The 22,940-nt window shown below is 43.6% G+C and overlaps 1 protein-coding gene across 4 annotated transcripts in view; it reads right to left on the reverse strand.

The window, feature by feature from the left end:
* The window catches only part of MUS81 (MUS81 structure-specific endonuclease subunit), a 326,264-nt gene that overhangs the window by 106,825 nt on the left and 196,499 nt on the right, over window positions 1–22,940 (reverse strand). For all 4 annotated transcript variants that reach the window (XM_077456085.1, XM_077456093.1, XM_077456072.1 and 1 more), the window contains 4 exons: window positions 20,517–20,605; window positions 13,842–14,006; window positions 11,503–11,655; window positions 2,500–2,627 (listed from right to left, as the gene is read on the reverse strand). In XM_077456085.1, coding sequence (XP_077312211.1) covers window positions 2,500–2,627; window positions 11,503–11,655; window positions 13,842–14,006; window positions 20,517–20,605 — 535 coding nt within the window. The remainder of the gene's footprint in view (window positions 1–2,499; window positions 2,628–11,502; window positions 11,656–13,841; window positions 14,007–20,516; window positions 20,606–22,940) is intronic.

Here is a 22,940-nt window from a genome sequence, read left to right on the forward strand (position 1 = left end):
TTATAGTACAAAAAGAGCAAATAATCGCTACTGTAAATATTACTTTCACTGTTCTAAAAAATGAACTCCTTACAGTAATGATTATCTGCTTTTTTTGTACTATAAAGGGCTCATTTTAGTCTTTTTAACCCCATTATGTTACTAAACGTTACAAATGTTACTAATGTTCACATCTATATGTTTATTGGTGCTTTTTGCAGAAACGCACTACAGTTCATTTACATGGTTTCCTATGGGGCACATTTACATCTATGCCTTTTTCAGCCACTGCGTATTTGGAAAGGGTCAGGGACTTTTAATGCAAAATGGTGCTTTTTCGGTTCAATATACTTCAATGGAGAAGCTGCAGAAAAGCATGTAATGCGTTTTTGCAGAAATTTGTGTTTTTTAATATGCCCAAAAAAAATGCAAATGCCACAAATTGCAGCAAAAATCTAAACGCACAGCAAAAAGCACTGCAGAAACAGATCAAAAGCAAACTGCATAGATGTGTACCGAGCCTTATGCTGGCCACGTGGATCAATTTTCAGATGAAAAATCTTTGTACATTCGCTGAATGAAAGAATTTTGTTTGAAATTTTCACTTGTTTTTAACATTCTGTTTTTAAAATGAATGTAATTTCTCAACGAAAACCACATACATTGTCTGAAAATTCCTTTGACCAAGAAGTTTTCTATTTCCAGATTTTCCCGTGGTTGAAAATGAACGTAGGGATGTAGCTGGGTGTCCTTCCCTTCGTATACCATGTAGGCATAGGTATACCCTGTAGCTCGGTCGCACAACTTGTACATCTTCACCCCATAGTGGGACCTTTTGGTGGGAATAATTTTTTTTTATGTCCAGCCTGCCAGTAAATTTGACAAAGGACTCATCCATGCATATGTGTTGGTCTGGGGTAAACAACTGGGGGAAGATATCAGAAAAATAATTGAGTAGTGGTCGAATTTTATAAATCTTGTCAAAATTTGGGTCATTTCAGGGAGGGCACTGGGTATTATCATTGTAGTGTAGGAATCTCATAATCATGAGATATCTGGTCCTGGGCATTACTGAGGAAAAGATAGGCATGTGGTGGATGGGGAGGGTAGACTAATACGAACGTAAACATTTTTTTTGGGTGGTCCCATACAGAATGTGAGGCACAATTATTTTTTTTTAACTCCTCCACTGTTAGGGCGCTACACTCATAGGGACGGCATAATAGGACGTTCGGTTACTTGCTATAAATTGTTGGGCATATAGGTTGCACTGGGCCACAACTGATGCAAGCATTTCCTCAGTAAAAATAAGGTTGAAAAAATTGATTGGTGAAAACTTTGTGTGTCCACCTGGACTCCTGGCTGGGCAGTGAAAGGGGGAATGATAGCTGCTCCTGAATTGGGAGGAAGCCATACGGGGTTCTGAAGGGAATAGGGAAGGCTGGCATGGGACCTAACCCTTTGGGACTGAGGTGACTCCCCACTGGTACGTGGCCTTTGCCGAGGTACTGCGGTGCTGGTGGATGGCACTGCGGTGCTGGTGGATGGCATTGCGGTGCTGGTGGATGGCACTGCCTCTTTCACCAGTACGCCTTTGTCTGGCGGGCGGACGCTCATCCTCCTCTGAGGCTGCCTTATTCCACTGCTTGGGACAGGCTCATAGTCCACGTCAGACTCAGAATCCGAACATGAGGAATCCAAAGCGGAAAGCTCCCCGTTGCTCTCGTCGGCCGCAAGAATATTGTATGCCTCCTCAGCTGAAAATAATCTTTGTGACATTCTCACAAATGGCACCGATATGTGGCACTGATGACACATGACACTGGCAGATTGCACTGGTGACAGATGGCACTGATGTGGCAGGTGACACTGATGTGGTAAGTGACACTGATGTGGCAAGTGACACTGACAGGTGGCACTGATGACAGATGGCACTGACACGTGACACTGGCAGATGGCACTGGTGACAGATGGCACTGATGACACTTGACACTGGCAGATGGCACTGATACATGGCACTGATGAAACGTGGCACTGATGTGGCAGGTGACACTGACAGGTGGCATGATGTGGCAGGTGACACTGACAGATGGCACTGTGGCACAGTGATGAGCACTGTGGCACTGTATGGGCATTGATGTGTTTTCTGTACTTCACTCACTGTAATTGGCACTCACAGATCCTCTCTCTCCTCACACGCGGTCTCTGTGTGAGGAGAGAGTGAACCAGCAATGAGAGATGATCTCATGTTTACACTTGAGATCATCTCTCATTGGCAGCTCCGATCGAGCTGTAAACGGCCGCTGTGATTGGCCATTTACAGCGATCTGTGACTGGCTGTATCCAAGGGACACGGCCAGCACAGAACTTCCCCAATGCGCGCATTGCGGAAGTAAACAGGAGGGCATCCAGGGACGGCCTCCCGGCAATTGCTGTCCGCGCTGCAGCCGTCTTTCGGCTATAGCGCAGACGCCTAGTGGTTAAACAGTATACTAAACTTCAGTAGATCAGTTCACTGACCTGGTACAGGATGGACTTTCTGCTGTGCAATCCACAGAAAGTCTCCAATGTGCAGCTTGCGTACATCAAAATTCACTCCATTTTTCTTCAGTTCTGAAACCAATTCCTGCTTTTTGTGTGCAGCACCCCTGACAAAATAGAAAAATGATTATGCAGTAACTCTAAAACGTATTGACTGGATGAGTCTAAACTACGAGCAGAGCAGGACATTGCTTTAGTGCCAACGGAGATCATTCAATTAGAAAAACAAGACAGACACTTTAACATCATAAAAACAGCCAGGGAAGGACGCAAGACAGTCTCATAATGTAGCAAAGCTTTATTAACCACTTAACAACCGCCCTATAGCCGAATGATGGCTACAGGGCGGTTTCTTAACTCTGGGAGGCCGTCATATGACGTCCTCCCAGAATTCCGCTCTCGCGCGCCCCCTGGGGCGCGCACTCGAGAGCATCCGTGACCGCGGGGTCCTGTGGATCACGGATCACGGTAAACGGCCGCTCATAGCGGAAAAAAAAAAAAAAGTAAAAAAAATCTTGATTTTGCAAAGAATTGTGGGAAAAAATGACAACTTCAAAAAACTCATCATGCCTCTTACTAAATACCTTGGAATGTCTTCTTTCCAAAAAGGGGTCATTTGGGGGGTATTTGTACTTTTCTGGCATGTTAGGGTCTCAAGAATTGAAATAGGCTGTCAGTACTTCAGGTGTGATCAATTTTCAGATATTGGCACCATAGTTTGTGGACTCTATAACTTTCGCAAAGACCAAATAATATCCACCAATTTGTACTTATTTTTACCAAAGATATGTAGTAGTATAAATTTTGGCCAAAATTTATGAAGAAAAAATGATCTCTAAGAAATCTGCTACATTTTATAACAGAAACAAAGAAAAATTCATTTTTTTACAGAATTTTCTGTATTTTTTCTTTTATAGCACAAAAATAAAAAACCCAGCGGTGAATAAATACCACCAAAAGAAAGCTCCATTTGTGTGAAAAAAAGGACAAAAATTTCATATAGGTCCAGTGTTGCATGACTGAGTAATTGTCATTCAAAATGTGAGAGCACCGAAAGCTGAAAATTGGTCTGGTTATTAAGGGTGTTTAAGTGCCCAGTGGTCAAGTGGTTAAATTAGGCACACAAAAAACAAACATAGTTGGAATTGCGCTCAGAGCATATGAGGGGTAAAGCCAGTTAAAATCAATCAAAATGTGTCTGGTTCAGCAGGAACTGGCTAAATTTTGATCTGTCTATGGGCAGGCTGATTATACTGAAGTCAATTTATTGGCTATAGCTGCCAGCGGTGATCATTGTATTCTGATGGCTGGGAAAACTACCACTGTCAGAAAACAGTGCAGCAGGAGGGCTTTCCCCATCAACACTGACTGTTGATGGGGGAAGCTCCTTTACTTTAGACCATCGTGTTGTTACGCCACCCTCAGGAGTGGACTAGGCAGAACATGTTAACATGTACAAAAAAACAAAAACGTTCTAGTTCCACCCAAGGGGCGGTCCCTTCAGTAACAACCCCCCAGCCTGCATCCTGCAGCCTCAGTACGTCAACAAGCAGTATAACTAAACAATAGGAGGGGAGGGTGCTGTGTCAGTCAGTGAACTACAGAAAAAAGGATTTTACAGTGAATACAAAAATCCTATTTTCTCTTACACTCACTGACTGACACAGCTCCTTTACTTTAGGCCATCAAGACATCCTCAAGCAATGTCAAAACGAGGGGTCTGAAAAAGCATAAAAACTTCACCCACAAAAACAGAAGTGCTCCCTAACAGGGGAGTCACCACCTTATCTAACCGCATCAGAACTTGTGGTAACAATGCAACAGTGCATTTACTTAAAAGTAACTGTGTTTCTTGTCAAAAAACAGAAAAAAATTAAGTGCAATTGCAAAATTACAGGGCCGCCTGCAAAACTTTGCAGCCAAAACAGGCATCAGCCGATGCACTGATATCTACCTTGTTAAAAAAACTATTTTGTAAAGGTGTGAACAGCCGACCAAGTCACCACTTTACACCATTGAGCGACAGACGATTGATGTCGGAAGGCCCAAGAGGTTCCAATTGCCCTGGTGGAATGGGCCGTGACAGGAAAGGGAGGCACCTGCCCCTTCAAGGTGTAGGCCTGTACCACAATCTGTCTGATCCACCTGGAAATGGTGGCCGACTAGACCGCCATGCCTTTTTTTGGACCAGCTACCAAAACAAACAGAGTCTGACTTCCGAAAGGGAGCCGTGGCAGACAAATACACCCTTAGAGCCTGGACCACATCCAGGGAATGAAGGGCCACCTCCTTAGGGTGTGTCGGTTTAGGACACAAAGATGGTAACACAATGTCTTCATTGATGTGGAACGCCAAAACCACCTTCGGCAGAAACGAAGGTTGCGGACGCAACACCACTTTATCCTTATGGATAACCAGATAAAGTGACTTGCAAGACAAGGCCGCCAGTTTCGAAACCCTCCTGGTCTTTCTAGTGGCCTGGTAATTGCCACTAGAAAGACCACTTTCTGGGAAAGAGTCAACAAGGGAATTTCTCTGATATTCTCAAACGGCGGTTTCTGAAGCGCCGATAACACCAGGTTCAGGTCCCACGGGGGTAACGGTGGACGCACCGGAGGAACTACATGCCGAACCCCCTGAACAAAGGTGCTCACTAGTGAGTGAGACGCCAGGGGTTGCTGAAAAAAAGACAGCCAAGGCGGATATTTGTCCTTTAATGGTGCTCAAAGCTAATTTCTGGTCTACTTCACACTGTAGAAACAGCAGGATCTTGGGTATGGAAAAGGAACGCGGACGCCATTGTTTCTCCTCCCACAGAGATGTAGGCCTTCCAGGTACGATGATATATCTTCTGAGAAGAAGATTTTCGTGCTCTCAACATAGCTGAAATCACCAAGTCCGATAGGCCCCAGTTCCTTAGCACCTGGCTCTCAACAGCCATGCCGTTAAAACCAGCGATGGTAAAGCAGGATGGAGAATCTGACCTTGAGACAGAAGGTCTTCTCGTAACGGCAGTTGCCAGAGAGCGTTCAACACCATATGCACTAGGTCGGTGCACCAGGGATGCTGAAGACAATTTGGGGCAATCAGAATTACTGGAACCCCCTCTGTCTCCACTCTGCGGAGCAGACGTGGTAGTAGCTTTAGTGGAGGAAAGGCATAGATCAGATGGTACTGACCCCACGGAGCCACCAGCGCATCTGACGTGTCTGCCCAAGGATCTCTTGACCTGGACACAAATCTCGGCACCTTCCGATTAAGACAGGAAGCCAGGAGATCCACGTCTGGTGTGCCACATCGCTGGCCCAGTAGCCTGAACACCTCCGGATGCAGCGCCCATTCCCCTGGGTCCAGCATCTGGCGACTTAGGTAGTCCGTCTGCCAGTTCTCCACTCCCAGGATGTAAATGGCCGACAGGGCCGGTACATGTCGCTCTGCCCACTGAAGGATGTGAACAACCTCCCGTGCTGCGGCAGAACTTCTTGTTCCTCCTTGATGATTGACATATGCCACCGCCGTGGAGTTGTCCAACATGGATCCTGATCGGACGCCCTTGAAGTCTCATTGACCATGTGGAGAGGCATAGCCTGATAGTCAGAGCTCAAGCACATTGATCGGCAACTTGGATTTCTCCCCTGACCAGAGGCCCTGGGTCAACTGTACTGCCAGTATTCCACCCCAGCCGGTCAGGCTGGCGTCTGTTGTGATCACTGTCCAATGTAGAGGTAGGAACGACTTCCCGGACTGAAGTGCTGGGGATCTTAGCCACCAGAGCAGGGAGTCCCTGACTGACTGGCTCACCTGAACCTGCCAATCCAGAGATAATGACCACCTGCAGTTCATCAACAGTTTTACCGCGGCTCTGAGAGTATGCAGCTTGTCTGGAGGGAGAAACACTCTAGCTTCCATGGAGTCCAGCAGTAAGCCTAGGTACTCCAGTCATTGTGTCGGTATAAGCACCGACTTTTTTAGGTTCAATAGCCACCCAAATTCCTGCATGGTCTGCATGGTGATCGCCACATCCTCCTTTAATTCTGAGGCAGAAGATGTTCTCAGAAGGAGAGCCTCTAGGTGACCTACGATCACGATCCCGTGTTGTCGCAGCAACGCCAGAACTGGAGCCAATACCTCGGTAAAGGCTTAGGGGGCTGATGCCAAGCCAAAAGGGAGAGCCACAAACTGGTAGTGGGCGTCCCCAACTGAAAATCGCAGAAACCTCTGATGCTGGAGGCATATGGGTATGTGCAGGTACGCATCCTGGATGTCCAAGGATGCCAGAAAGTCTCCTTGATGGAGTGCAGCAACTACTGAGCGAACTGATTCCATTCTGAACCTCTGTACTTTCACTAAGCAATTGAGGGCTTTTAGGTCCAAGATTGGACGTACCCCTTCCTTTTTGGGAACTACAAACAGATTGGTATAGAACCCCTGAAATATTTCCGGCTCCGGAACAGGTACTATCACTCCGTGACTTAGCAGGTCCCTTACCGCCCCCAATAGGGCCTCCTGGCCAGCCGGGAGTAAGGGTATGCTGGAGGGAAAAAATCTGTTTGGTGGCCAAGAGAGGAACTCTATCTAGTTGCCAGAGGAAATCAGTTTGCAGGCCCATTGGCCGGACAGCCGAGAGACCCACCGGGATGCAAACTCCCGAAGATGACCCCCCATCCTTGAGACGGGCGGGGGCAAACCTTCATGTGGTAGCACTCTTGCTCACAGGCTTGCGAAACCCTGGGGGGACGAAAAAGCCGGTTGTGAGCGGAAAACGAGGGCCCTTGCCTACGGCGTAGCTCCTTAGACTTTCTGGCCTGTGGGAGTAAGGTACTCTTCCCACCTGTGGCATTCTTAATGATGTCATCCAACGAGGCTCCAAAGAACCGTTCACCAAGGAAGGGTAGATCAGTCAGGGCTTTCTTAGATTCCTGGTCAGCCGACCAGCATTTTAGCCAAATCAGGCTCCTAAGCACCACTGCTGACACCGAGGCCCTGGATAACAGAGGGAGGGTATCCAGGGCTATGTCACAAACGTACTTAAGGCCTTACACTAACTGGTCTGCTAGTTCCACGCAGATAGGAGAAGCCTGTTGCTCCCCCAATTTATGGTGCAAAAGTTTTGCCCACTCTGTCAGTGTCTGTGACACAAGTGCGGAGGCCAATACTGGTCGCATCGCTGACCTCACAACCGTACGCAAGGAACAGGCCACTGCCTCGGCCTTCCTGTCCTTGGAGTCCTTAAAGGCAGGAGTCCCCTCTACTGGGATCGTGGTTACTTTATTTAACCTGGGTGCAGGGGGGTCCACGACTAGAGGAGCCGACCATTTTTTAAGAAGGCTTTCCTCAAAGGGGTAACGCACCGCCATATATTTTAGGACCGAAAAGGTCCGTTGCGGTCTAACCCATACCTTGTATATGAACTTAGCAAAATAAGTGAGGTACGGAAACACCTTAGGTGCACGGGTTGGCTTACGGGACCCAAAAGGGACCGCTACATCAGCAGAGGAATCTGATGTATCCTGAATCTTCAGGGTATCATGCACAGCTGTGATAAGTGCTCCAACTAGCACTTTGTCATGCGCGGACCCAGACGGGACTCATCCTCACTGTCCGATCTCTCCTGGTCAGCATTATCTGAAATGACAGAGCAGGGGCCGCCAGTCTCAGCGAGGCCCAAGTCTGCACCAGAGCTCTCCCAGGCAGACGGGGGGGGGGGGGGGGGGGTGTAGGGGCAGCTTTTTACCGCCTCCATCCTGGCAACGAACGTGTCAAGGACCGCCGACAAAGCATCCAGAGGCACTGCACTGTTTGCAGGCGAACCGGTTGCAATTGCCTGGAGTTCGGGGGAAGAAACACCAGCTTCTGAAGCCATGCTGACCCACCCCGTCTGCCACCAGTGAATAGTCCCACCCTCCTACTAACTGCTGCAGGCTGAGGGGCCCCCACCACAGGACTCAAGACCCTGACCGAGTTCTGCGCCGTCCAGCTAGTAGTGCATGTGTTCTGTGTCAGCTCCCAGGTGTCTGTGAGGAAATTGCGCTGTTCTGAGCCTCAGGGATCAGCGCTGGGCATAAAAACCGCGATGGGCTACAACAAAATGGCCGCTGAGCATCCAGTATAAAGGACATAATCACAGGGGAAATGGCAGCCGAACTACAGTAAAATGGTTCCTGACCATGCTTCTCCCTGGTCACACCAAACATGGCCGCCAAACAACTGTATACAGAGAGGGACAGTGAAAAAAGGCAGAGAAAATGGCGGCAGACAGCTCTACACCGATCAGCATGAACAGACCTCCAGACACCCAGACAACAGACATCCAGGGCACAGACACCGTCATCTTGCGCAAAAGGCAAACTTCTGCAGAAAAAAATCCCCGGACCGATGGGCCCGCAGAGTTCCTAGGTCCATCTCCTTCACTAGGCAGAAGAAAACTGAGGCTGCAGGATGCAGGCTGGGGGGTGGTTACTGAAGGGACTGCCCCTTGGGCGGAACGAGAAAGTTCAGTTTTTTTGGACATGTTAACATGTTCTACCTAGTCCTCTCCTAAAGGTGGCGTAACAACCCGATGGTCTAAAGTAAAGGAGCTGTGTCAGTCAGTGAACGCAAGAGAAAAAGTGATTTTCTTTCTTTCAATCATGCATAATCTATGGCCAGTTTAACAAGCATATCAGAGCAGAGTGTGTGCTGGATGGCTGGGAGTAACACACAGTCAAGAGCACTGCCGCTGCACAGAGAGGGAAAGGAGGACCGGGCCATGGCAGACACTTCCACACCTCATTGCTCCTGCCTCTTCCTCCTAGTCTTGGATCGCAAAGATTAATTCTGGGAATGCACTTTCGAAGAGAAAATCCCCCCTTCTCTATAAAAACTCATTCTCAGAATTGTTTGCAATTTGAATTTTAGCAGGAAGTAGCAGGTGCAGTAGCCTTCTACTCCTGCAGTGGGTCCTCCTTTCCCTCTCCATGCAGCGGCAAAGCTCCAACATCCAGTGGTAGTGACATAGGCTCTGGACTTTGTGTTACACCCAGCAAACCCTCTGCTCTGATATTCTGGTTGCCCCTACCATGCTTGTGAGTGCAATTCCAACTGTGTTTGCTTTTATGTGTGCCTAATCTAATAAAGCTTTGCTACATTGTGAAGCAGTCTTGCACCCTTCCCTGTCTATGTTTTCTGCAGATTTCGTTCTCCCAATATGATTCCAAATTGCAGCACAAATATTAGCTAGTAATAGTGAAGTATTTAGCATGCAGCCTGAGCTCTGGGATTACACATATTATACATGTGCATCAGTTCATGCTCTCAAGAAGTTTACAACCTAAGGTCCCTAAATCACAAACATACCCCATACACATAGTAGGGCTAATTTAGACAGGAGCCAATCAAAATGTTCAAAACAATGACTGAAAATAAATGGACAGGCAGACATGTTAATAACAAACTGCAAAATATCATATTATTTACTCATAAGTTTAATAACTGTGTTTTTTTTGCCATATATTTTCTGTTGTCCTAAATACCAATATGTGATTGTGAGTTTGAATTGTTACGGTAAAAATGTACCAATGATTAATTAGGTCTAGATAAAGATGAGTGGAATCATCTTATTTTTATTGAGCTGTCTAATAACCTGGTTCTAGCTACAGTGGGGAAATTATTTAATACCATGCATATTTTGTAAGTTTGTCCACTTAAAGAAATGAAGGGTCTATAATTGTTATCATAGGTGTATTTTAAATGATAGAGATAGAATATCAACCAAAAATTCAGAAAAATAACACAATACAAATGTTATAAATTGAGTTGCAGTTCAGCGAATAAAAAAAGTATTTTATCCCCAAGCAAAACATGACTTAGTACATGATGGAGAAACCCTTGTTGGCAAGCACAGAGGTAAGGTGTTTCTTGTAGTTTGTTACCAGGTTTTCACACATCTCAGGAAGGATTTTGGTCCACTCTTCTTTACAGATCTTCTCTAAATCCCTAAGGTTGCTTGGCAACTCAAACTTTCAGAAATAGAAATAGATGAAAGTACCCCTTTTCTCTGGCCATGGTTGGCTAAACAAACTAAAATAAATCATCAACAATGCATATTCAGTAAACTAAAACACTGGTATAATCTGTCAGAACCAATTATTCAAATCAAGGATTTCCTGTGACAGTCATGTATCACTGTTCTTTGCCTATGTCATGGAGTGCATCTATAAATAGGGTTCAGAGCTTTGCTGATGATCTTATATAGAGTTAAGAGTTTTTAATTAGCAACAGTACTGTTTAATCTAGTAACAGTACTGTTTAATCTGCTTAAACCATATGTTTTAGGTGAAGGAGAACGGTGTATGAAACAACTGAAGAAGCAATTTTGAATATACCACAATATTTTAATGATTGTGGAATGGAAAGGTTCACTGTAAGAACTCCATACTGTAGTTCCCAGAACACTGCTCTACATTGCTGCATTGCAAATGGATATCTCAATTGATAGTAGGGGCAGACAAAAAGAGTTGAAAACCTGACACTAGGGGAACAACTAAATGACAGGGCTGGACTGGGACAGAAATTTGGCCCTGGACTTCATCCAGACCGGCCCACTTACATTTTGAGTGTCCCATCAGCACCCCCTTACATCAGAGTGTCCCATTACTAGCCCCCTTACATCAGAGTGTCCCATTACCAGCCCCCTTACATCAGAGTGTCCCATCAGCACCCCCTTACATCAGTGTCTCATTAGCAGCCCCCTTACATCAGAGTGTCCCATCAGCAGCCCCCTTACATCAGAGTGTCTCATTAGCACCCCCTTACATCAGAGTGTCCCATCACCAGTCCCCTTACATCAGAGTGGCCCACTAAGCCATCGGCCCACCGGGAAACTCCCTGTACTCCCAATGGCCAGTACATGCCTGCTAAATGATAAATCCACTGTCAAGTGTAGAACAATGTAAGGTAAATGATATATTTGCAATGTTATCCTGACTTTAATTGTTGTCTTACCCTGTGGTTTCAATGAAGTCAACACAAAGAATTACATTGAAGTGTCCTGGAAGCAGTGTAAAGTCAGGCACATGGTGATAGGAGTTGAGTACAGGATCTGCCCTGAGCTGCTGTGTTTCTGAAGGCGGACAAAACGTTGTGTACTGGGGAATGCTGCAAAATACAAAAGACCCTCAGCAACACATCGCCAAACACCAGAAATAATACAGAGTAGAGCAAAGCAAAACTTCAAAAATGGCAGTCATTAATTGCATTTTATCCTTAAAGATGAACTCCAGGTGGATATAAAAATAATCTATGCAGTGATGTATTTATAAAAAGAACAGTAGTGGTTGTAAAGGCAGAAGGTTTTTCACCATTTGCATTCTATACAGTAAGGTAAAAAACCTTCTGCATGTAGCTCCCCTGCAGATACCCTAAATACATAACGGGCGCGCTCCCGAACCGGTCCTGAGCTCCGTGACCGTGGCCGCGGGACCAGCGGACCCGATAGCCGCTGGTGTCCCACGATCGGGTCACAGAGCTGAAGAACGAGGAGAGATCTGTGTAAACAAACCTCTCCCTGTGCTTCCTACTGTGGCTGTCCCTGATCGTCTGTTCCCTGTTATAGGGAAAGACGATCAGTGAAGTCACATGCCAGGCCACGCCCCCTACAATAAAAAAAAAAAAAACACATAATGTCACACATAACCCCTACACTGCCCCCTAGTGGTTAACTCCTTCACTGCCAGTGTCATTTACACAGGAATCAGTGCATTTAAATAGCACTGATTGCTGTATAAATGACAATGGTCCCAAAAAATGTGTCAAAAATATCCGATGTGTCCGCCATAATGTCGCAGTCACAATAAAAATCGCTGATCGCCGCCATTACTAGTGAAAAAAAATTCATAAAAATGCTATAAAACTATCCCCTATTTTGTAAACGCTATAACTTTTGCGCAAACCAATCAATAATCGCTAATTGCGTGTTTTTTTTTAGAAAAAAAATATGTAGAAGAAGAGGTATCGGCCTAAACTGTGGAAAAAAATAGTTTTTTTATATATTTTTTGGGGATATTTATTATAGCAAAAAGTAAAAAATATTGAATTTATTTCAAAATTGTCCCTCTATTGTTTATAGCGCAAAAAAATTAAAACCACATGGGTGATCAAATACCCCCAAAAGAAAGCTCTAGTTGTGGGAAAAAAAGGACGCCAATTTTGTTTGGGAGCCACGTTGAACGACCGCTTAATTGTCAGTTAAAGCGACGCAGTGCGGAATCACAAAAAGGGGCTTGGTCCTTTGGCTGCAAATTGGTCCGGGGCTTAAGTGGTTAAAGAAGAAGTATAGCCGAAGCTCCTTTGGCTTCTGTACTTCAAGTATGGATCACAGGAGTGCAATTCGTTTTGCACTCCTTTGACCCGTTTTCAGCAGAGAGTGGGCTGAAGTCCGCTTTCTGCTGACGTCCCGAAACCAGTCCAGGCACCATGTCATCGTGACAAAGTCTGGACCCGTTAGGTGCCTGGACTGACACCTTGCTCAGCCTCTCAACAAGCCGCTGAGAGCCTGAGCTGGCCACTGCACCCCCTCCACAGCACAGCTCTCCAGTGAGCAAGGAAGGGGCAGAGCAGAGATCTGTGACTGACAGTCTGCAGCACTCTGCTCACGGAGCTCCGAAAAAAAAAACAATCGATTGGTGGTGTTCGATCGCTCAGCTACATAGGTAGAAATAAGACACAAGCCCATCTAGTTCAACCAAAAAATTAATACATTTAAAATCATAGAATCCCATATACACAATCATTCACCCACAGCTGATCCAGAGGGAGGCGAAAAACCCCAGAAAAGCATGATTCAATATGCTACAGCAGGGGAAAAAAAATCCTTCCTGAACTCCTGAGAGGCAATAAGATTTTCCCTGGATCAACTTTACCTATAAGTGTTAGTATACAGTTATATTATGTACATTTAGGAAAGAATCCAGGCCTTTTTTAAATCAATCTGCTGAGCTGAACAGAACCACCTCTATTCAGTTCTCAGTGTAGAGGCGCCGGGGGACAGATGCAGCACCTAGGTAAGTATGAATCAAGAAATAAAAAAAAATTCCTTTACTTCGCTTTTAAGCATATTTATCTTGTTTAGCCTACAGTTACCCAGTAATAGCTGTAAAAAAAAAAGTTGACTGTGGGAATGGCTGCAAAAACTGAGACGAACATGTGTACAAGTGGTTGGAATTTTCTCTGCAGTTATTGCAATAACAGCGATTAGTGGTAGATTTAACTTTTAATTGTCTTATGGTAGCAAAAAAAAAAAAAAATAGCATATGAACACTATAGAGATATAGCAGTTTACGTACACTATGGCTGGATTTGCTTGGATTCCCACATTATTAACATCATCAGGTACTTCATCAGAAGAATGGGAATCACTGTGTCCAACCACACTATTCTTGCCTTCAAGTAATGGATCAGCTCCCTCCAACCTCTGTGCCAGTTCAAGCCCTTTGTCAGTCAAAGAATATCTGTGTAGAAGAGGAAAGTTTCAGTATGACTTTATATTATATACACCTAACAAAAAAGTATAACTATAGCTTTAAATTATATCTAAATCCAAAAACAGAACTTAAAATAGCTAAACAACCCTTTGATGTGGTGGTTGCATTGGTTGTTCGTTTGTTTTTCAACCTAAGAACATTTTCAGCAAGTATAGAAATCACCTGTTGATTTTACTAGAACTGCAGTGTCCTTATCACTTCCTGAGAGCTGAACTTAAATCAACAAGATCATCAGACTTCTGTAAACTATTAATCCTTTAACTCCCTATGTAATGGAGAAGACAGGAGGACATGTTTTAATTAAGGGCGCATTTAATGGGCACAAAGGCAGCAGTTGATGGGCACAGTGGCTGCCTTTGATGGGGCACAGTGGCTGCTTTTGATGGGGCACAGTGGCTGCTTTTGATTGGGGAAAATTGAGGCTGCAATTGATGGGGCACAGTGAGGCTGCAATTGATGGGGCACAGTGAGGCTGCAATTGATGGGGCACAGTGAGGCTGCAATTGATGTTTTTTTTCAGTATTTTTCAGCTCGTTTGCACCCCCCCCCCCAAATTTTGAGTACCAGTCGTCACTGATGACAACTATGGATTTATATTAAGATACAGTGGGGTAAGTGAGTGTAGCCATCCAAGGAAAAAGGAAGTGCGATATTCCGGACTACAGGGTGAAAATAAAAGGAAAACCATAAAACAAATGCAGTCACCTCATCAAAGGACTGGTAAGCTGCAATGTATTACATTGTTTTGGGGTCTAGATGCACTTTAAACTCAGTTCAGACATCCCATCAATGTGTCAGGATGCAACATGCAAAATACATTCTCAGTTACTATTAAAAAGTGAACCTTTCTAGAGACAATTAGACATTTTCTACAGAGACAGCTATTTTCAGAAACAGATCATCAATGGCAGCCTATATATTTTCTCTTTATATATGTTACCATTAAACTGGTTACCCCTTTAAAAACATTTTTTTTCTATAGCTTACCTGTAAAAATCCTTTTCTTGGAATAAATCACAGTGACACAGAGCCAGTTATTATAATAATAACTACTTGGGTTATATGCCACCTATAGGTGAATGGACACTGGTACATTAATCAGATCAAACTAAGTCCCCCCCCTATATAACCCCTCCTACACAGGAAGTACACAGAAATAAATTCCCAATAGGGTAGTCTTGCAAACCTGGGCCACTGACAATTGATGGCGGATGGCCCAAGATACTCCCACACACCTGGTAGAGAATCTCTCCCCAGATAAAATTAAATTTTGCCCTTTAAACCATAGGCGTCAATGAGAATCTGGCAGATCCAATGCTAAATATTTGACCTGGATGTCTCGTGCCCTTCCTGGGCTCTTCTAGCAGCAGAAACCGGGATTCCTGACCTGTGCAGACAACTCAGGCAGATCCTGAGTGCCTGAACTACCTCTAGAGTATGTAGCGATCTTTCTCCTGCCGACTGTGGATTAGGAGAAAAATAAAGGCAAGATACTGTCCTGATTAAAGTGAAAGCTAGAAATCACTCTAGGCAAAAAAGATGGACCTTATGATGCGAGAGCAAGAACGGCTCCTTGCATGAAAGAGCCACCAGCTCTGACACCTCATTTAGTGAAATGATAGCCACCAAAGAAGACATCTTCGAAGATAAAGGACTAACAGAATCTCGCAATTGCTTCAAAAAGTGGCCACTGCAAGGACAGACAAGAGCAAATTCAAGTCAGAAGGACACAAGAATGGCCTGACAGGTGGGACGGTCTATGTTACACTCTGTATGAAGTATGAATCAAGGAGCGAGAAAAAATGGCCTCTGGAAAAAAGGGGACAAACTCTGATCCTCAACGGTACTTAAGGCCAAATCTTTTTTTCCCCTACCAATTGGAGAAGAAAAAAATCTCCCACTCACATATTTCTGCGGGTGCAACTTCTTGGCTGCACCCTAGGCATAACATATTTCCAAGTCCTGTAATTGAAGTTCCCTGAAGCCGGCTTCCAGGGGCTGAACAGTGCGGAAATACAGAATTCAAGACCATTAGGTCCCGCTGGACTGGGAGTGTCCAAGGAGTGACCCCCGCAAGACTCGCTATGTCAGTTTACCAAACCCTCCTGAGCTAATTCGGCCAACACTTATCAGTGTTACCACCTCCCAGTTTTTTCGCAAAACATGTGGCAAAAGTTGAAACAGAGGCAAAGCGTCAAAGGAAGAACTGGTCCCTAAGGTGTTACCAGTGCATTTACCCCTATTGCTAGTGGGACTCCCATCTCAGATACAATCTGTCCCAACTTGTTGTAGAACTTGTAATCTAGTAGATCTACTTGCAGAGTTCCAGAATGTTGGCCAATTGCCAAAAAAAAAAATATCAGGATGCAGAAACTGCGTTGTCCTGGCACTATTTGTCCCATTTGGACAGGATCTCCTTTTGCAAGACTTGTGTGTGGAATTGAGCATACGGTACCGCCTCGAAAGTGGCTACCATGAGACCCAGGACACGCATACAAAAACGCAATGATGACCACCTGTGGGACACCAACAACTTCATCCCAGCTTGAAGAGTCTGCAGCTTGTCCCAAGGGAGAAAGACTCTCGCCTCTGAAGAGTCCAGAAGCAGGCCCAGGTACTCCAGGCATTGAGACAACAACAACACCGACTTGTGTAGGTTCAGTACCCAACCAAACTTTTGCTTTTGGGAGTTAAGACAATGCCCCTATCATTGTTCAAGCCTAGAATGAAACTATTGAGAGATTCCAAAGTTCCCTCCTACAGGAGGAGGGTGTCGTCTATGTATCTTCTCCAGAGAACCAGCTCAAACCTGGATTCCCCATAGACGACACCCTCCTCCCATTTTGCAATAAAAAGGTTGGCATTAATTGGGGCAAATATTTCCCCCATGGCCACCCCCCTACTTTGCACATAGTAGGAGCCGTCATACCAAAAATAATTGGATTGAACAATAAGGCATTGGTCAATCTGGAGATTCTCATGTCCACTGAAACTGCGATATTAGAGTGATAGGGATTACACAACATATGGTGCTGGATGCTGACTTTGCGGAAAAAGTTTTGAATGTCGATAAACGTCTCAAACTTATGATTCCAATAGCACCAAGGATACTGGTAATATACTATTTACCCAAGGTGCACAAGGATCCTGTTTGCCCCCCCTGGAAGGCCAATTGTTAGTGGCATTGATTTGGTTACTTCCAGGGTGGGCAAATACACCAATCATTTTTTGCAGCCTTTGGTCATCAAAACTCCCTCGTATTTAAGGGATTCTACTCAGATGATCAATTTACTCCAGCATGTAGAATGGATGGACACATATATACTTGCAACTGCAGACGTTTCTTCACTGTAGACTATGATCACTCATCAACATGGGAGGGAAGCAGTGAACCACTTTTTACAGCAGGATTCTCTTCATGTGCAACAGAGAATGTTTATTTTGAGACTTTTGGACTTTGCAATGGAGCGAAATGATTTTTGGTATGACAGCTCCTACTATGTGCAAAGTAAGGGGATGGCCATGGGGGCAAAATTTGACCCAAGTATGGCCAACCTTTTTATGGCAAAATGGGAGGAGGATGTCGTCTATGGGGAGTCCAAATCTGAGCTGGTTCTCTGGAGAAGATACATGGACGATATCCTCCTCCTGTGGGATGGAACTTTGGAATCTCTCAATAGTTTCATTCTAGGCTTGAACAATAATGATAGGGGCATTGTCTTAACTCACAAAGCAAGTAGTGTGGAGATCCACTTTTTAGATCTGAGAATTAGAGCGATTGATGCACAGATTATTACCTCTACATATTTCAAGGAACATACTGTAACGACCATAACAGTTTCATAGATATTAAAAGTTGCCATCATAAGGCCTGGTCGGAATCAATTCCCAGAAGCCAGTTTCACAGGTTGAGGCAAAACTGTATGAATCCGGATGATTTTGATATGGAAGCCTCAATCCTTAGGAGAAGATTCCTTGAGAAGGGTTATGGTGCGAGTGAACTTGGAGTGCTTAGTTTGGCTAAGGCCAGAAATAGGGAGGAACTCCTGACTGCTAAACCAAAAACGTTGGATGATTCATTTAAATTTCCCTTCATTACTGGTTATTCCAATCAGCATTTTGCAATAAAAAGATAATGCAAAAGCATTGGAAAGTGTTGAGGGGTGACTTGGGATCTGTTTTACCAGAACGACCACGGGTTGTCTATAGAGGTGTCCCACCACTAAAATTACAGGTTGCATCCAATATTGTTGACCACCCAAGCAACTTTCCTTTTTCCAGAGCATGGGAGGCTTCTACCTATGTAGAAAATGCTCTATCTGCAAATTGAGTAATATTAGAAGTAGATTCTTTCCAGCTCAACCTCTACCCAAGAAATTTTTCCGATCAAACCATTTATCACATATTCAACAAAATACATAGTGCATGTAATTAAATGTACATGCGGGAAACAATATATAGGGCGAACCAACATGCATGTTACATGTAAGGCTCAGTGAACACGTGGCTAATATTAGGCGAGGCTTTACCAAGCATAGTCTCTCTAAACATTATGCCCTAAAGCATAATTGCAATCTAGAGGGTACCACATTCTTGGGTATCGACAAATTTTGTGGACACTGGAGGGGCAGCAATATGGTGAGGGAAACTTCTCATTTGGAGACCAAATAAATTTATCTAGCCCAAACATAAACCCCATTCGGTATGAATATCGAGTGGGATGTGAATGCATTTATTAATAATAGCTAGGGTATTTTTATTTGGTTGGATAACTTGATCCACAAAAGATCATTATATCCGTTACCATGGAACTTTTTTCTTTGTGATTATTTAATATACGATTATTTTTAATAATCTATTTTATTTCTGCCTTTTTGGTATAAATAAGGTTGTTATTGCCTTTATATTCAATTATAGGCCTTGTTTATTGTTGTATTTTTTTCTTTTTCTTTCTTTTTTAGGTCTTGATTGATGTATTATTTTTATGTAGTATCGGTGTTTATTTTGTATTGACCACAAGAGGCTCCTCAATTCCCAACATATGCGTAATCTCCTCTCCCACCAGCTCAACTACCATTTTTATTATATTCATATAATAATATTTTTTGGTATTTTTTATTTTGTTTAAAGTATTACTATAGGAGTTTTTATTTTTATTGCTGTAATTACTATTACAGTAAATTAGATCTTATTAATAAATATTAGGCTTTTACTTGTATGATCTTATGGTTAGGTCAAGCTTTTATCAATTTTCTTTGATGTGAGAAGCCTACTTTTTTATTACACTTTATTAATTGCAGCCCGTTTGCGTTTCGGTGTCTGAAGGGGGGGGGGGGGGGTTGATTCCGCCCTCTGGAATGCATTCTGGGTCTATTAGGTTAAGTAGCTTTTTTTTCCTGCATAATGCATTCCTGGGTAAGGATGATTTATTTCCTACCTGTGGAGCGCATTTAGGACAATAATTTCAGGTGTATTTCTGAGTAGTGAGTTAAAATCAAAAGGTGATTGTCAATTCCGCTTTTTGGAATGCACACAATTTCCGGTTTTGTATCTGTATCCGTTCCCTATATAAACATTAAAATGTCACACGTCACGATCACGCCCCTGAAGACGTACGTTTGTGATGAAACATTGGGTAGAGCAAGGGACAAGTGAAGTATTGGAGAGGACGGAGGAGTGGCGGCCATCTTATTGGTAGGAAGCGTTGGTTGCTTTCCTTTCTGTCTGAAATGTGCCTACTGCATGTAAGTTTTTACTTGTGAACTTATAAAGGATTAAAGTTGTTTTTGTTTGGGATGTCTGCACAATGAGTTTGTTCTTTTTCATTCCCCTGCATATGTGACTATCGTGCTATATCTCTGGAGTGCACTTTTATGGCAAAGTCATCATGGGAATAAGCTTATACATTTCTGAGTTAGTCAGTGGAGTGAGGATCTCTAGGTAGGCAACAAGGGGAGTCTGTTGAGTGTGAGGAAACGTGGATACAACCTACTAATGCAATTGCTGTACAACCCATATGCTGACAGTAAGGATCAGTTTTTTTAGGGTGTTGCTGATGGGTCCTTTCCTTTTCATCTTATCAAAAATCCTTCATCGACAGACTTGGAATCAATAAAATTTGGAACTTTCTTCAGTATTGATTATATGAACTTTTGTTTATTATCATTTTTTTTTATTTATTTTTTTAATAGCGCTATACCTTCACTCATATTTAATGTATGTACTTAGTAGTGATTTTCCTTTCTGTGTAACCAAAAAAAAAACTTTGCTTCTTTAAACACTGATAGTATTTTTATTATGCTTATTGTCACAATTAAGATTAAAGCCCTAAGAGAACAGCATAACTATAGGAACAGATAAAGACTTGTCAAACATTTGGGTGTTTATTTCTAGGGCACATTCTTTTTTTGTGAATGACATAGGCTGTTATATTCAATGCCATCTTATGATTTCTGGTGAAAAACCTCATTGTGTTACCTGGCTGGGCTATGAGTTTTTATGACCAACTCCTTCTGAATTAATGTACTAACAGAAGACCAGGCAGTGTATTTACTGTTGGGGTCAACCTGAAAAAGAACAAGCATAAAAAGTTAATAAAAAAATTGTTTTCAAACATGTTTTATATAAATTAATGACAGCATGCCCGAGTTTAAGCCTTTCATGACTAAGCCTATTTCTGACATTTGGCGTTTACAAGTTAATTTTTTTGCTATATAATTACTAAGAACTCCCAAACATTATATACTGTATATATATATATATATATATATAAGCAGAGAATCTAGAGCATAAAATGGCGATTGTTGCAATATTTTATGTCACCCAGTATTTGTGCAGCGGTGTTTTAAACGCAACTTTTTGGGAAAGGGGACACTTTCATGAATTAAAAAAAAACAAACAGTATAGTTATCCCAATTTTTTTGTATAATGTGAAAGATGATATGCCGAGTAAATAGATAACAAACATGTCATGCTTTATAATTGCAGGCACTGGTGGAATGGCGACAAACTTTGGTACCTAAAAATCTCCATAGGCAGCGCTTTTTTGTTTTTGTTTACGGTTACCAGGTTAGAGTTACAGAGGAGGTCTAATGCTAGTGCTCTGACGATCGCGGCGATACCTCACATGTGTGATTTAAACACGGTTTACATATGCGGGCGCGACTTTTGTATGCGTTTTCTTTGCTGCGTGAGCTTGCGGTGATGGGGGCACTTTGAACAATTTATATTATTAAATTGTGTTTAAAAAAAATAAATAATAATTTGATCACTTTTATTGCTGTCACAAGAAATGTAAACATTCCTTGTGACAGTAATAGGTGGTGACAGGTACTCTTTATGGAGGGATCGGGGGTCTAAAAGACATCCATTCCCTCCTTTGCACTTCAAAGTATTCAGATCACTGAAAACGGTGTATCTGAATACTGTATATTTTTTTTAAATCCGGCACCATTGGCAGGCGAGTAAACGGGAAGTGATGTTGTGATATCGCTTCCGTGTTTACATCCAGGAGACTAGAACAAAGCCGTTTCTGGGTTCATTCCAGTCTGTCACTAGTGCCGAAAGAGGCGGATGTTCAATCGGGCCTTCCGGTGGAACGGGAAGCCCAAGGAGAGCGGCGGGGGGGGGGGGCGGACGTCCCCTCCGGTATAACAGCCAAGCGGCTTTTAGCCGCATCGGTTGTTATACCTGGAAAGCCGATCGCCTGTAGCTGCGGCCATCATCCCGGTATAACCCCTGAAACAGAGTATGCACATTGGCGTACGCTCAGCGGGAAGGGGTTAAAAATTATGAAAAAGGGTATTTGTAATCCCCTACTTTTGTGCAAATACAGTATCTCACAGTAAGTGAGTACACCCCTCACATTTTTGAAAAATATTTTATTATACCTTTTCATGTGACAACACTGAAGAAATTACACTTTGCTACAATGTAAAGTAGTGAGTGTACAGCTTGTATAATTGTAAGTGTGTAATTGTGTAATTGTATAATTGTAGTGTAAATTTGCTGCCCCCTCAAAATAACTCAGCACACAGGCATTAATGTCCAAACCGCTGACAACAAAATTGAGTACACTCCTAAGTAAAAATGTCCAAATTGAGCACAAAGTGTCAATATTTTGTGTGGCCACCATTATTTTCCAGCACTGCCTTAACCCTCTTGGGCATGAAGTTCACCAGAGCTTCATAGGTTTCCACTGGAGTCCTTTTCCATTCTTCCATGACGACATCACCGAGCTGGTGGATGTTAGAGACCTTGCTCTTCCCTCCACCTTCCATTTGAGGATGCCCCACAGATGCCCAATAGGGTTTAGGTCTGGAGACATTCTTGGCCAGTCCACCAACAGTCCTCAGCTTCTTTAGCAAGGAAGTGGTCATCTTGAAGGTGTGTTTGGGGTTGTGATGTTGGAATACTGCTCCGCTTCCAGTATGTCACAGTACATATTGCCATTCATGGTTCCCTCAATGAACTGTAACTCCCCAATGGCGGCAGCACTCATGCAGCCCCAGACTATGACTAATCCCACCACCATGCTTGACTGCAGGAAATTGTCTTTGTACACCTCACCTGGTTGCCGCCACACACACTTTACACCATCTGAACCAAATAAATATTTCTTGGTCTCATCAGACCACAGGACATGGTTCCAGTAATCCATGTCCTTAGTCTGCTTGTCTTCAGCAAACTGTTTGCAGGTTTTCTTGTGCATCATCTTTAGAAGAGACTTCCTTCTGGGTTGATAGCTGGGCAGATCAATTTGATGCAGTGTGCGGTGTATGGTCTGAGTACTAACAGGCTGACCCCCCACTCCTTCAACCTCTGCAGCAATGCTGGCAGCACTCATCATATGTCTATTTCCCAAAACCTCTGGATAGGATGCTGAGCATGTGTACTCAACTT

Source organism: Lithobates pipiens, unplaced genomic scaffold (genome assembly GCF_037356315.1).
Source record: "Lithobates pipiens isolate NorthernLeopardFrog02 unplaced genomic scaffold, aLitPip1_a1.2 Scaffold_10, whole genome shotgun sequence".
NCBI lineage: Eukaryota > Metazoa > Chordata > Amphibia > Anura > Ranidae > Lithobates > Lithobates pipiens.